At 36.8% G+C, this 14,956-nt stretch overlaps 1 protein-coding gene across 4 annotated transcripts; it reads left to right on the plus strand.

The window, feature by feature from the left end:
• Window positions 1-640: 640 nt before the first annotated feature.
• On the plus strand, window positions 641-11,627 carry Mtrf1l (mitochondrial translation release factor 1 like). Of its 4 annotated transcripts, XM_076858108.2 has the most exons (7): window positions 644-957; window positions 4,388-4,467; window positions 5,416-5,599; window positions 6,084-6,247; window positions 7,730-7,847; window positions 9,005-9,141; window positions 10,065-11,627. In XM_076858108.2, the coding sequence occupies exons 1-7, from the start codon at window positions 699-701 to the stop codon at window positions 10,263-10,265; spliced, it is 1,143 nt and encodes a 380-aa protein (XP_076714223.2). In that variant the 5' UTR covers window positions 644-698; the 3' UTR covers window positions 10,266-11,627. The 4 variants fall into 4 exon arrangements, with proteins under 4 accessions (XP_076714225.2, XP_076714226.2, XP_076714223.2 ...); XM_076858109.2 differs by lacking the exon at window positions 644-957 and having other exon boundaries at window positions 5,441-5,599; XM_076858110.2 differs by lacking the exons at window positions 9,005-9,141; window positions 10,065-11,627 and having other exon boundaries at window positions 641-957; window positions 6,084-6,252; window positions 7,730-7,823.
• Window positions 11,628-14,956: the final 3,329 nt, after the last annotated feature.

Here is a 14,956-nt window from a genome sequence, read left to right on the forward strand (position 1 = left end):
TGCTCTTCTGCCGAGCAGCACACCCGACCCAGGAGACCATCGCTCAGGGCTGTTGTGTGGTAATCACACAGAATTCACACAACTGCGTTAAAAGAAAAACATGGCTCAGTGAGGATAGACAGGCAACTGAGAGAAGTCACTTGAAACCAAGTACATTATGTAGCAGACACAAGACTAGACAGCACATTTTGTAAACTCATGTGGTTCTTGTCTCAGAAGAGCAATTTATTCCCACCCACCCCGCGAGCAGGCCTTTCCGACCCAAGGATAGAACCAGGTGCCGGCCCTCGCAGGCAGCCCTGTCCGGGTCGCCCTCCGCCACGCCCATCACTGTCGGAGACGCCCCTACTGCTCTCCGACCCGCCCCTCAGGACAGCCTCGCCCCTCTCTACGCCCCGCCTCTCCCTGCCAGCTCCGCCCCCACAGCTCTCCGACCCGCCCCTCAGGACAGCCCCGCTCCGCCCCGCGAGCTCCGCCCCCGCCACGCCCCCTCAATTTTGGCCCTCAAGAACACGCAATGTTCCGGTGCTGGCCCGGAAGTTCTCGCCAACGCTTCCGAGAGGTCTTTTAAAACCCGCGCGTGCGCTCGATGGGGGTGTGGCTAGCTCTCGCCCCTATTTCCAAGCTCTGTGCAGCGTCGCGAGACCTACTCTGTCCGGAACTTCCGGTTCTGATGGGCCTAGCTCTTTGGGCCGGCCATGCGGGTCGGGCTTCTGTGGGGCGCTGCCCGTGTTCTGTGGGCTGGCCGAGCTGTTGGCGCAGCCCGCCGGCCCCTAAGCTGCAGTAGCCCGCCGCTGGAGGAGCTGTTCGCCCGCGGCGGGCCTTTACGAACCTTCCTCGAGCGCCAGGCAGGGTCAGAAGCCCAGTTACAAGTCAAGGGGCCAGAGTTGGTAGCGGTCACCAAACTCCTGAGCGAGAAGGAGCGGGAGCTGCGGGAGACCGAGCACTTGCTGCACGGTAAGGGCCACGCCAGGGGAGCGCGTCTGAGCGGATTGTTTTTCCTCCTTTGCCCTTTCCATTAAGCCACTGGCCAGGTGTCCACACTACTGAGTTTGAAGCTCTTAACTAATTTGCAGCCTCTTTTTGTTTGTTTTGCATGACAGGTCAAGACATACTTACACGTGTTCTGTTCTCATTCTTCCTTTTTGGCGCTTTTGTGCTCCCTTGCCACAGTGCTCCGCCCCACTTTATTTATTTCTTTGTTGCCTATCCTCTGGCAGGAGCAAGGACAAACAAGGCACTCTACCCAGTGACGGGCTCCAGACCAGTGTAAAGAGGTGCGACTTAGGATTCGATCTTAAATCTAGGAATGTGCATTTTCTACAGTTTCTCAAGTGATTTTCATGCATTCGAATCTGGAATGGGCTGAACTTTCTGCACTGTTACCAGCTCCCAGGGATGCCAAGTTGCTGGTCCATGGGCCACACTTTGGGTGGCAAGGTTCCAGAGGGCTGCAGTTTATTGAGGGACACAGAATTAATTATACAGTTGATAAACGAGAACAGATATATAGAGATGAAAAAAGACCCAAGAAGAATTTGTTGGTGTTGCAGAGGTGTAAGAGCCTAACCATTATTAATAGTTTATTGATCCCTTATCATGCTTGAAGCTTTACAAAGCTTTCTTTATGGGTTAATTCATCCAGTTCACACAAGCTATGAGGTAGGTACTATGAACCCCATGTGACAGAAGAGGAACCTGAGTCATAAAGGTAAAAAGCAGCACAGATTATATATGGAGCCTCCACTCCATATAAGATCTACTCCAAATCTCACTCTTTTAACCACTGTTCTCTTGTTAATCTAGGAAGAGAGATAAGGGGAAAAGTCACCCTGGAATGGGATTGAAGATGCCATGAAAAGGGGGACAAATGGAGTAGTGTGAAAGTTAAGAAGAGTCTAAGTGACTTAAGAGACAAACAACATGTGATTTTTTAAAAAGAATTAATTAATTAATGGTATTGGGAAAAAATATGGATTCATAACTTAAGCCAATCTTAAAATCCAAGTGGATTTTAGAAGTATTTTAAAAATCAAACTTAGAGATGTTAACAGACTGTTAGAAATTGTTGCTAAAAGAAATTGTCATTCAGGAAGTCTTGAGATATTATTTTGTGTCAGACACCACTAATTACCAAAAAATTATGGAACAACCTTTTAGGAGCTTACAGCTTAATGAGGAAGAGAGATGTTTAAGAAGATAAGTAAAAACAAGTGGGTGAATGTTTTAATTTCTATATTAAAGAGCAGAGTGTAATAAAAGGAAAAGTTGACTTTTAAATGGATCTTGAAGGATAAGCAAGGAGTTGTCAGGTGGATCAAGAGAACAGAATTAAAGGCAAAAGTGATAAGTAAGAATAAAGATACTAAATTGGGAAATAGAATAGGTGTTGTGATAGTATAAGAAAAACCTGAAGCCAGAAAGACAATTAAGAACCTTGCATGACAAAAAATTCAGATTATTTTTTTAGATTATAAAAAGTTAGTATATGAGAAGTGACTTCTTTCTAAAGAAAAGTTATTGTTGGCACCATTGTTGAGGATGAATTGGAATATTCTCCAGAAATTAGAGTGTTAACAGAAGAGAAATAATAAATCTGGCATGGTATCTCTAGCAGTTTGGATGGGAAAAGAGGAGATGACAATAAGCAATTACTTTAATGGTTGGAGCAAGGTACGCCTCTAGAATGGGGAAACTATAGGTGGTGTCCTGTAAATATTTTAATGTATAATATTGAAAGACAAAACAATTAGTATATTACCATTCCCTATGAATAATTCCTCAGTCTAAACCCTCTAGAACTTCTCTGTCCAGTGTAGTAGTCAGAAGCCACAAGTGGCTATTGAGTGTGTAATGTGACTAATTTGAATTGAGATATGTTGTAGGTACAGAATCTTAGTAACTTGGGAAGCTGAGGCAATAGAATCATAAATTCATAGCCAGCCTCAGCAACAAAGTGAAGACCTAAGCAACCAGATCCTGCTTCAAAATAAAAAGGGTTGGGGATATGGCTCGGTGGTAAGCCATATCCTGGGTTCAATCCTCACTAAAGAAAAAGTTTTTCACATTTTTATACTAGTAACACATTGAAATTATAATATCTTGAATATACTGGTTTAAATAAAATGTAGTCTTAAAATGAAACTACTTAAGACTCTAGCTCCAGTCTCCTTAGCCTTGCAGAATCGAACATTTCAGAACTGGAAAGGCCTCATAGAGTCATGCAGTTCAGAACTTTCATTTTACTGATGTCACCCAAGACTCCAGAAGTTGGGTCTCTTGCTCTAAGAGCAACTTAGGGGTTGAGTTTTAGCTAGAATTCATTTTTCTTTTCCTTAACTGCACATATTATCCATTTCACCTAGTTTCTTCCATACCATATTCTGTCCAATGTAATTTTCTATCTTTCTACCAGTGAGTCCTGTACTTATCTCCATTTTGCTGATATCATAAGCTGTCCTTCAGCTAATTCTTTCCTTTTGCACAACTCAAAAATAAACTATGGCTGGGGATATAGCTCAGTTGGAAGAGTGCTTTCCTTGCTTGCACAAGGCCCTGGGTTCAATCTCCAGCACCACGTAAACTAACTGAAAAATAACTCTTTAAAGGTACTAATATTTAAATATTTAATCACATAGTGCTTTCAGTTGTAATTATGGATTATTTTTTTCTCCTCTAGAAAAGTATAAAGAGAAAAAAATGATCTATAATCCTGCCTTAAGGGTACGTCTTATATTCCTACTATCACCAGAACCCCAGAAAGGTTGGTTCTTAACAGATAAGCACACAGATACTCTGTAAACAGAGTTTGATCTTTCACAGAAAGAACAACTGGTAATAGCTAAAAAAGGGTCCCATTTTCTCCTTTTGTAGGCTGTCTATTATCTGTAGAATAAATGAGGGAGTATATTATGTACGTCAAAAATAAAAATTCAAAGATGAAATAAGGGTAAATCCAGAGAGACAGGAGCATTTCACATAAAGGTTAAGTAGGGTACTTAGTTATACTAAGGAAATATTTACTAAGACAATAACTTCCTACTTTTTGATTCAATTTTGGTTTAAGATCCCCCTCTGGTTTTTTGATCTTGCTAAATATATTCATTTGTTATTGTGCAGCCTTAGTTGGAAAACTAAAGGTTTGTTTTTTAATAGTTAGATTCATTTATACTTAATCATCAGGGGGAAAAAAGTTTCTCTTCTCACAGCTACTTGCTTACGAAAACTAATGTAGAAATGCTGTTTTTAATGTAATTATTAAAATGACAAGATAGACATTTTATTTTTCCCTTCAGCTATACTAGCAGTAAACCTGTTACCCCAGAGACTTGTTAGCAGTTTAATAGTAAGTTAAGAAAAACTCAACTGCTGCCTTTTTTCCCCTTAGATGAGAATGAAGATTTAAGGAAACTTGCAGAGAATGAAATAATTTTGTGTCAAAAAGAAATAACTCAGTTGAAACATCAGGTACAGTATTGGTATAAAGAACAAATCATGTCATTACTTCCTATGTATTTTATTAGAAGTTTATTATAAAATCAACAAGTAAGTAACTAGATTTTTACTATTCAGAATAAGCTTTTTAACTTAAGTTTTTCCAGTCTTATTGAGGAGTAATTGACTAAAATTTTATCTACTGAAGGTATTCAATGCATACATTATGAAATGATTACCACTATCAACAAACTGGTCTTTAAAGTGGAAAAAATATACTTAGTGTGGTCCTATTTTTACACCAAAAGGATTGTAGAGCTCTCACAAAAACACAAATGTCTCATTAATAGCACTTTCTGGAAAAGCAATAAAATATCTCCCTTCTTGTTATTTTAAGGGATCAGAATGGACAGTGGGTAGAAGAGGTTATAAAGAGATGACAGACTGTGGGCACCTCAGGGGCAAGAATGTGTCTTTATTTTGTGTTTCTAGTACTATTAGAGTGCTAGTCCTAGAATTCCAAAATGACAAGTTTTCTCTTTTAAGTTTAAAAAACACAGATGTGATTTGAATCCTTTTTTTCCCCCCTTTGAGGCTTTAATTTTCGAAAGACTAGTGCTAGGATCTTCTTTTGCATATGTACTGCTCACAAGGAGCATCTACTTCTTAATAATTGAATAGGGAAGTGTTATAAAGCATATAAGATCTCCAAGGAAAAATAAAATCACGCCAGTAAGTTTAAGATGAATTTTAAAGCATTTATTATATTAATAACATTGGTACTCCATGGAAGTGCCAATTTAATTATATGGTTTTAATTGGCAAGATGGTTGAATAGTACTCAGCAATGTTAAATTATTTGCTTAGAGAAATTTTAGGTTAGATATCTTAAAATCCTCTATCTGATCATTTAGCTTTTTTCTTGTTATTAAGTTTCAAATAATTCTTAATTATAGGAGGGGTAATATTTTATGTTTACAGATTATCTGTCTTTTGGTTCCCTCAGAAGAAACTGATGAAAGTGATTTGATCCTGGAGGTAACTGCAGGAGTTGGGGGTCAGGAGGCCATGTTGTTTACTTTGGAGATGTTTGATATGTATCAGCAATATGCTGCATTTAAAAGATGGCATTTTGAAACCCTGGAATACTTTCCAAGTGAAATAGGTAAGTAAATTGTTCAATTTATTTTGGCACAGTATAGTAGTATTTTACTTATCTACATGGGACCTAGAAAAAGGGTTGGCAAGACCATGACTAGGCTTCAGAACTTACTTGTAAGTAAGTCTTAAGCTGTTTTATGCTCATCATTTAGCTAATAATTTTGATTACAAGGACAGCAATTTTGAACAGCTTATACAGTCTAATGGATATTCATTCAGTACTTAATAATGCTGAATGATTAATGGTCTCTAAACATGGCCTTTACATGTTTAATTGATGTCAGTTAGGTAGCACTGTAAATGCTTTATGTTTAATCATCATAAGCAGTAAAGATTAAATGTCAAAGTAGGCTTGCCAAAATGAGTATATTTGCAATCTCTGTTTATGTTTTGTGATTTTTTAAAATATATTTAAAGATAGTAGATATAATAGTTACTTATAAATGTCAGGAATAATAAAAAGAACCTATCTTCCCTATATTTTCAAGGTGGCCTTAGACATGCATCTGCCAGCATTGGTGGTTCAGAAGCCTTTAAACACATGAAATTTGAAGGGGGAGTGCATAGAGTACAGCGAGTACCAAAGACAGAGAAGCAAGGCCGCATCCATACTAGCACCATGACAGTGGCAATATTACCCCAGCCCACTGAGGTAAGGTTAGTAATCCCCCCTTTTCTAGCATAGTGCCCCCTGTCCTCCACTCCCCAGTAACACTCAAAATTTTACTGAATTGAGTATTTCTTTCTCTTAGTATTTGGCCTTCCTCACATATTTTGAGTTAATTCTAAGAATCAATTATTTTAGTTCAAAATGTAGTTTTACAAAAGATGGTAAGAACTAAATATTTATTAATGATCCAGTCTTGCTTTATCAATTTACTTTTCTCCACCACTAAAATAGACATTGTGAGACCATCTCTCTAGGTAAAATAATACTAACCTACTTAAATATGGTTGGGTAGCCTTAATAATGACTTTGCTTTTTGTGACTGGATCCCCAGATATTATTAGAACAAGGATAATAATTAGTTAATACTTCATAGCCCAATCACGTTAACATTGTTATGATGGTTCCTAATGAGTATTATTTATTCTTAAAAAAGTAATTCTCAGTCTAGTTTTGTATTTGTTTTTTAATTTCTCTTCTCCCAAAAAGTGATAGGTTTTCAACATTTTTCAAAATAAAATATACATGGTTTGAGAAATAAATTTAATGGAGGGTTTCTGTTATTAATTTTGAGAGAAAAAGTGCTGTTTGACTCTATGTAATGGGGTTAATAGAGTTTCTTTAGTTCTGATGTTTGTGTGAAGCATAGATGAGGAACAGTTAAGGGAGAAAGTAAAGTAGAATAAGTAGCAGGAGTCACACCTAGGTACTAGTCACTTCTTTCTTAACATTTTGGAGATGGTAGGCACTTTCAGGAAATGATGGGATACTGAGGTCCCTATTACCATCTGACACTTTTAGCAACTCTAAGAATTATGTAGGGAGACATGGAGGACTTAGGGAATGGTAATATTCTTATTGCCAAGATTGTGGACATGTCATAACGCAGTTCATAGCTTATGGAAACTTTTAAACATAGCGCTTCTTATAGTGACTCCTAAGACAAAGTGTTATCCTGATGTCAGATCACAGTGTATCCACTGAGTCTAGACTCTTGGCATCTTGGCTTTTGCTATTTCTACTTGTCTTACCTTTGCCTTTAGATGTGTTTAAAACAAACCCTGCACTCAAGCTACCAATTTTTCCCCCCTGTGCTAGTCTTTTTGAACTCAGAAATACTCTACAAATCTCATTTTAGCTTAACATATTTCTAATAATAACTGTTTTGTTGTTCATGTGGTAAAAAGGGAGATTTGCAGAGAGAAGCTAAGCCTAGTTTTTGAGGATTAGAAAGGGTTTGTTTTTGTTCTGTATTATACTTAGATTCCCTACTCTTCTTTAAAAAAAAAAAAAGGAAAAAAAGGTCTAAAAATAGCATCATTCCAACTATTGTCTATTCTTAAAATTTTAAAGTCTCAACATGAATAATATACATGACATGTATTTATTAAACAGTTCGTCCTTATCTACATAATTGGTAAAATGTAAGTTTTTAAAATCTTTTTAAACTTCTCTTTCTATGTATAGATTAATCTGGTGATTAATCCTAAAGATTTGAGAATAGATACTAAGCGAGCTAGTGGAGCTGGGGGTCAGCATGTAAATACCACGGACAGTGCTGTCAGGATTGTTCATCTTCCAACAGGTATGTACTTTAAAGAGTCACTTTCTGAAGGACTTGACTCATTTTCCACTGCAACAGACCCTTTAGTCACCCAAGGACTATATATTTATTAAAGACAGTTATTGATTACTTACTTGATTTAGAATCTGCACATGATACTCTGCAGGATAATCTCAAAGCCAGGAAAAGAGGAAGTTCTGAACCCAGGGAATATCCATATTAATGACTATGAAGAGAAAATACAATCTTTCTTAAATGGCCTTCTGAAAATTATATTTAATATTCTTAGCTGTTTAAGAAAAATGATCACAGTGAAGTAATTGTCACTGGTTATATATCTGGAAATGCTCTAAATCACTGGTTCTTGTCTCTTTTGGGGAGAGGGCAACATGGACTCCTTTGAGAAAATGAAGCACTTGATGTCCTACCCAGAAACATGCCTATATACATGCAAAGTTTTGCATATAATTTCAGGGTCATCTTCCCATTGAGTTCATTCACACACCTATTAGGCAAAGGGACTGAATCTAAATCTTTAAGTCTCCACTATACACCAGGTAGAACTAAGTGTGCTTTATCAGCCTTAATATAGTGATTTACATGTTATAAAGAGTAATTATATTTGGAATTAGCAAACTTCTGCTATCTAGAAAGAATAAGAACCTCTGTAACTGATCTCAAATAGGCTTATGTCCCATTAACAAGAAGTGGTCAATGGGAGTGCTAGATTGATGTTTTTATTCTTTTAAATATGGGAGTATCCTCATGTTAAACTTCAAGGTCAAATTTTATGTAATATAGAATATAATATCAGTAATGAGAATAAAGAAAATCCTCAAAAAACACTTACAGAGTTAAATGACTCAACTTTTTTCTATAATTGTTATTCAAAAACTTATTGTAGTTAGCTGAGACTAGGAAAATAATCGAATGGCTTATGTTTATTGTTTAATTATATATGTCTTCAGAATGCAAATGCATTTTGCTATAGTTCAGACTTAAATTTCACTTTTGATAAACTTTAAAAAGCTATTTAAGTTTAAAGTGTCCTTTTTATGTGAGGGTCCTGTTTTTCTCCCCTGAAAAGAGAAAAAGAATGAGACAGAAAAGGAGTATTCCTTCATATTAAATAAAGAAGATTTTTCTATTAAAACTCTAATTCTCATAAAACTATTCAGGTGTTGTTTCTGAATGCCAACAAGAGAGGTCTCAACTGAAAAATAGAGAGATGGCTATGAAAAAGTTGCGTGCAAAGCTGTACAATATGCATCTCGAGGAAGAAACAAGTAAAAGATACAGTGCTAGGAAGATCCAGGTAAAATTGAATGAAAAAAAAAAAAATGTTGCCACAGGATAGAAAATGTTCTTAAATAACTGAGTTTTTTATGTCCAAACTCTTTTCATGTAGTTGCAAAGGCAGAAAACAACTCAAGGAGGTTGACTAAGGTATATACCTGTATTATAGTAATTTTGTTCCCCTGCCTTCTATATTCAAAGGCATTCTCAGATTTTGTCAGTTACTGAAAAAAAGATATTGAGTCCCATTCCCTTAATTTTTAACCCTTTGAAAGCCAAGTATGGTGGCATACACCTTTAATCCCCTAGGGAGGCTGAGGTAGGAGGATCACAAGTTCAAGGCCAGTCTCAGCAATTTAACAAGGCCCTGAGCAACTTAGTGGAACCATGTCTCAAAATAAAAGATTAAAAGGGCTGAAGATTCGGCCAGTGGTAAAGGAACCCTGTGTTCAATCCCTAGTACCAAGGAAAACAAATTTTTATAACTCTTGCAAACTGAACTGAACTTTTTTCCTATTTAATATTTAATTTTGTAACTTACACAGCCCTTTTAAGACTTCCTCAGTACAGGGCATTCATCATCTTATCAACACTCAAGATGGCTACATTAATTCACAGAGATTATGTATACAATATCACTATGCAGTAGATACCATTTGTCTTATTTTTATGTGGTAAATTTAAAGTTTAATCTATTTCCTGAACTCATAGAGCATTGAAGTGGCAAAGACAGAATTCAAGTATTAATCTTTATGATTTTAAAGCCCACATTCTTTTTTCATCACATCCCATGTCATTTAGAGATTCAACATGTTAAAACTTGAAGACGTCTTGTTTTGTGATTCAACTGTAAATCAAGAATTTAGTGAGAGTAAGTTAAGTTTGTAGGTCCACATTTTCCTGATCTAATTGTATCTCATATCTTTCTTCATACATGTATAGGTTGGAACTAAAGGAAGATCAGAGAAAATAAGAACATACAATTTTCCACAGAACCGGGTCACAGATCACAGAATAAACAAATCACTGCATGGTCTTGAGACTTTTATGCAAGGAGATTATCTACTGGATGAACTTATACAGTCACTGAAGGACTATGCTGATTATGAATATTTACTAGAAATTATTTCCAAAAAAGTTTAGGTTGGTTTGTTATTAAAATATTTCATGCACTCAGGAAAATACTATAACACATCAATTGTGCATACTCATGAGTATTCTCTTTAAAAAAGTTTTTACAATGGTAAGCAATATACATATTCGTAATGCATAATTAATGTAGATCTCAGTGCATTAGTAAAACATAATGATTGCTGTAAATCTTGCGCTCTTCTGTACAAGAAACAGATGAACTCATTTGTTTCTGTAAGATCCTTAAAATTAAATATTTTAATATTTAATCGAAAAATTTCTTTAACTCTATTTTGAAAAAACTTAAATATAAAATAGAAATATGACAGTAGATACCATATTAGTCAGGAGATGGAAGCCCTGTCATTAATTGAATTGGTAATAGAATTAACAAGTGAGAATAAAAGAACACTTAGTACACTGAAAGAGAGTACCCTAAGACCGAGAGTACACAATGTAAGACCACCCTTGCAAGGGTCTTTACTTCCCCATGATGGAGTGGGGCCTATTAGAGGGTGTGGGTATATCCCAATCAAAGATGGAAAGGTTCCTGGTTTGCCCAGGGCCAGAGCTGATGTGTAGCTGGTGCATTAGGCCTTGGCATTGCACCTCAAACTCTGAAGGACTGGTAAGCAAGAAGGTTTCTGCCAATGTATGAACAAAACTGGATGGTAAGCCTTAGTTCATTTCCATATCTAGGGTCTTCCAGAGAGGCAGAACCAATAGGATATGTATATATAGAAAGATAAGATTGACACACATGATTATTAAGGTTGAGGAGTCCAAAATGTGCAGCACGAGGGAGCCGGCTGGAGACCTAGTGGCGCAGTTCCATTCTTAGGTAGTGGACTAGAAAACTCTTGCTTAGGGGAGGCTGGTCTTTTTATTCTATTCAGACTTTCAATTGATGGGATGAAACCCATTGACATGGAAGGAATCTGCTTTGTTCAAAATTCTCTGATGGAAATATCAATTTTAAAAACTGTCTTTTAACACATTTGGGATTTTAACAATATATATTTAAAATTGGGCTGGGAATGTAGCTCAGTGGAAGGTGTGCTTCGTATGTGTGAGGCCCTGGGTTCAATTCCTGGCACAGAAAAAAATTAAGATTTAAAAATAAAATACATATTGGTGTATTATAAACACGTGCAGAATAACTGGCAAATATGATCTGTGAGCTGACATGGGCTCCTATTTCATTCACTATTTACTCCTAATTAATCAAATGGAATTCTGGAAACCCATGAAACTTAGATAAGAGTACAGAACCATAACCGAGGCAGTTTTGGAATCCTAGTTCTTAATATTTTAAGATCCCTCAAATTTGTGTATATTTGCCAAAACACACAATACAACTGTATTAATTAAAAACCATGCATTGTCACTGCTTATGCATGTCACCACCATGCCTACATCACTGCCTAGAAAACTTACTCTACTTACTAATGCAGATTTAAGATCCAACCTAAAAGGCATCGTATCCCCTATAAATAATTAACTTCCTTCATCTGTATTCCATAGTACTTTACTGTATGCTATGTGTAGTCTGAATGTGTCTCCCTAAATTCACATATTGGAAATTTAGTTTGCAATGAACAGTGTTGGGAGGTTTGGCTTTTGGGGAAGTGTTTGAATCATGAGGCAGGGCATGAATGGATAAAAACTGTCATAAAAGGTCTTGAAAAAGGGAGTTTGGCCCTTTTTGCCCTTCTATCTGTCATGTGAGGACACAACCCTCAAAGTACCCTCTTAGAAGCATAAGAATCCCTCCGCAGGTGCTGAAGCCTTGATCTTTCTTTGATTTCTTAGGATCCAGAACTGTAGGAAAATTTGTTCTTTATACATTACCTCGTCTGGAATTGTTACAGCAATACAAGACAGACTAAGATACCACAATATCTGTATGGCAACAGTTACTTCAAAATATTAATTTACTGGTTTATTTGTACTTTTATTAAAGACAAAATTGTGTGCTAAGGAATAGAAAAGGAGGAGTCAGCTGGTGCCTAACCTAAGGTGGATGCACTACCGAGGATTTTTCAGTTTTGGGGTGGGATACTCTGGAGCTTCAGCTCTTAGCCACACAGTTATTAGGGTAATGAACACCCAAGATTCTACACTGCTGTAGTGTGGTATTCTGTAGGTAGGTGTATGAAATCCATTTTTAACTTGTTTATGGGGACATAACCCTATTTTAAGGAACATCTGTTTATCTATACCTTACACTATCTCATTAGTGCATAAGATTGTGTTTTCACCATTCTTGTCTCTTTAGGACATAACATCACAAGCAGTAATACCTGAAGTATTTTTTTTCTAGAAATTTGGTGTATTGTTCATAAAGAACCAAAACTGAACTTATTTAAAAGAGTTTACAGAATGAACTAATCAAAACTCTATTAGGTTGAATGACAGTTTTGAAGCCATAGATATCTTTCAAATGAAAAATCATAATCCTCTATAACTCACCATTAATGGTACCACTTTCCCTCAAATTTAAAATGTAGACCCCTTAGATTCCTCTGCTTCACATTCAATTTACTGCTAAGATCTATGTCCTCTCATCCTCTCCAATTCCATTACCACTGACTTGTCCAGAATTAATTCTCTCCTGGTATACTTTATTACCTGATTTCTCCTTGCATCCTCTCTAGATGCTGTATAATGCTGGCTACAAATAACCTCCAGATTAATCTGTCTACAAAACAAGCCTCTGATCTCAACATTCCTTTGCTCAACACTGTAATAGGTCCCCACTGCCAAATAAAACTACAACTATGCATACAATACATCCATGACTGGCATCCAGCATTAGGATGACTCCCCATTAGGGAAGTGATTTTACATATCCACCTCCTTTATGCTCTGTCAAATTAAAGACCCTTGCATGTAAGCTTTCCTCCATTTTGTTCCTTATACTGTAGATAGCCACCTCCTCCAATTCTCTCAAAAGATATCCCCACAGCAGTGGTTCTCATTCAGAGGAGGCTTCACCCCCACCTCAACCCCCATGGAATTTCTGGCAATGTTTTAAGACAATTACACCTTGGGAAGGTGAATTAGAGATGAGTGATGCTGCTGAACACCCTGCAATGCACAGCATAGACTCCACAATTTTTTTTAAAAAAATTATCTAGCCTAGAATGTTAATAGTGCTGATGTTGAGAAACCCTGTTCTATGGATTACTCCCTTATCCTAGCATAGAATCAACCTGTGTTCTATAAAAATTCCTCACTGTAACTTCAAATGTATTTGATCCATCCAATGTTCTATTATACCCTTATGTTGTGCACCTAATTCCATCCTGCACTTCCTGACCCCTTTATTAAAAAATGTTTAATGTTATAAAGCAAGCCCACATATATTAAGCAACTAGGGTAAGTATACCATGTTTCAATTATTCCCATATACATCACCCTATATGTCTTGCATGCACTAAGTCTGCAAAGAGCAGTTGATCACCAAGAATAAGGGCAATTCTCTAAGGAGTTCATTTGCACCTAAAAACCCTGCAACTCTGGTGTTGATTTGCATAAAAAAGAGGTCTGTGCTTCTACTGACATTTTCTAACTTTATCCCTAAAGATGAAATTAACAGGTGTCATGAGCCTGTTAAAAGTATCAGTTAAGAATAATCAAAGCTCAAGTCAAGTAATAAACTGAAAAGAAGTGGTACAAATTATTCCAACATGCAACTAATTATGCTTGACTATATTACCTTATTAAAGTTATTTTGATTTTTCTAATGTCAGCCTTTTTCAGAGGGGGGGGGGAATCCTGCTGAACAACACTTGTAAGGGGTGGTTAAGAGATAAAGGTTATATTCCATGTGCTCAACTAGTTTAATGAGAACCCTTCCCCACTCTCAAATTTCCTACCTCTGTCCATATCTGAAAATAAAGTGAATAAAGATGATTTCTACAGTCAAACAGGGAAGTAATGTAAAAATGTAGTCAACAACCAAGTCCCCAGTAAATGTTCCAAAGCATAACAGAAAAAAGTAAATGGACTTTCTGAATCTCACTCCTAGTTGTCATGAGTTTGGTCCTTTGAACCTTTCATCTTACCATGTGAGGACTGTTTGTCAGAAATCTTCCCACCCCGCAGTTTTAGTTCCCACAAAGTGAGAATTGACTTCAAAGCACAATCACCATAAAATAAAAATAATGCCAACATCTTTAACGAATTAATATTAGTTATTAATGTTAATGTTAGTTGCGCAGTACATAAAATAACTTTATATAGTTTTAATATTCACTCAACAATTCCTATGCTAAAATCCATTGGACAGTTACCCAAAGCAAGAAAAAACTCTTAAAAGTTTACATGGAAACCTACAACACCCTACAGGATCTAGCTTCTCCCTACCTCTCTGGTCATTATCTTCCACTTTCCTCCTTGCTCAATGACTTCTAGCAAGGCATTCTGGTCTTCCCAGCTCATGTAGCTGTCTGCACGGCCAGCTCAACATGTAGACAATGGTTCAAAGCATCAGAAACTGTTCTGATCCTCCAAAATTTTTAAAACCTATGTCTCTCTCCTCCCCATTCTTGATTCATTGTTTTATGTTTTCTTAATGTTTACTAGTATTCTTGTCGATTCCTTTCCCATTTCCTGAAGGACAGGACTCTTTCTAATCCAGTATTTCCAGGACCTACCACCAGAGTCAGGCTAGAATAAGGTGAATGGGACACATGCTT

Source organism: Callospermophilus lateralis, chromosome 6, assembly GCF_048772815.1.
Source record: "Callospermophilus lateralis isolate mCalLat2 chromosome 6, mCalLat2.hap1, whole genome shotgun sequence".
NCBI lineage: Eukaryota > Metazoa > Chordata > Mammalia > Rodentia > Sciuridae > Callospermophilus > Callospermophilus lateralis.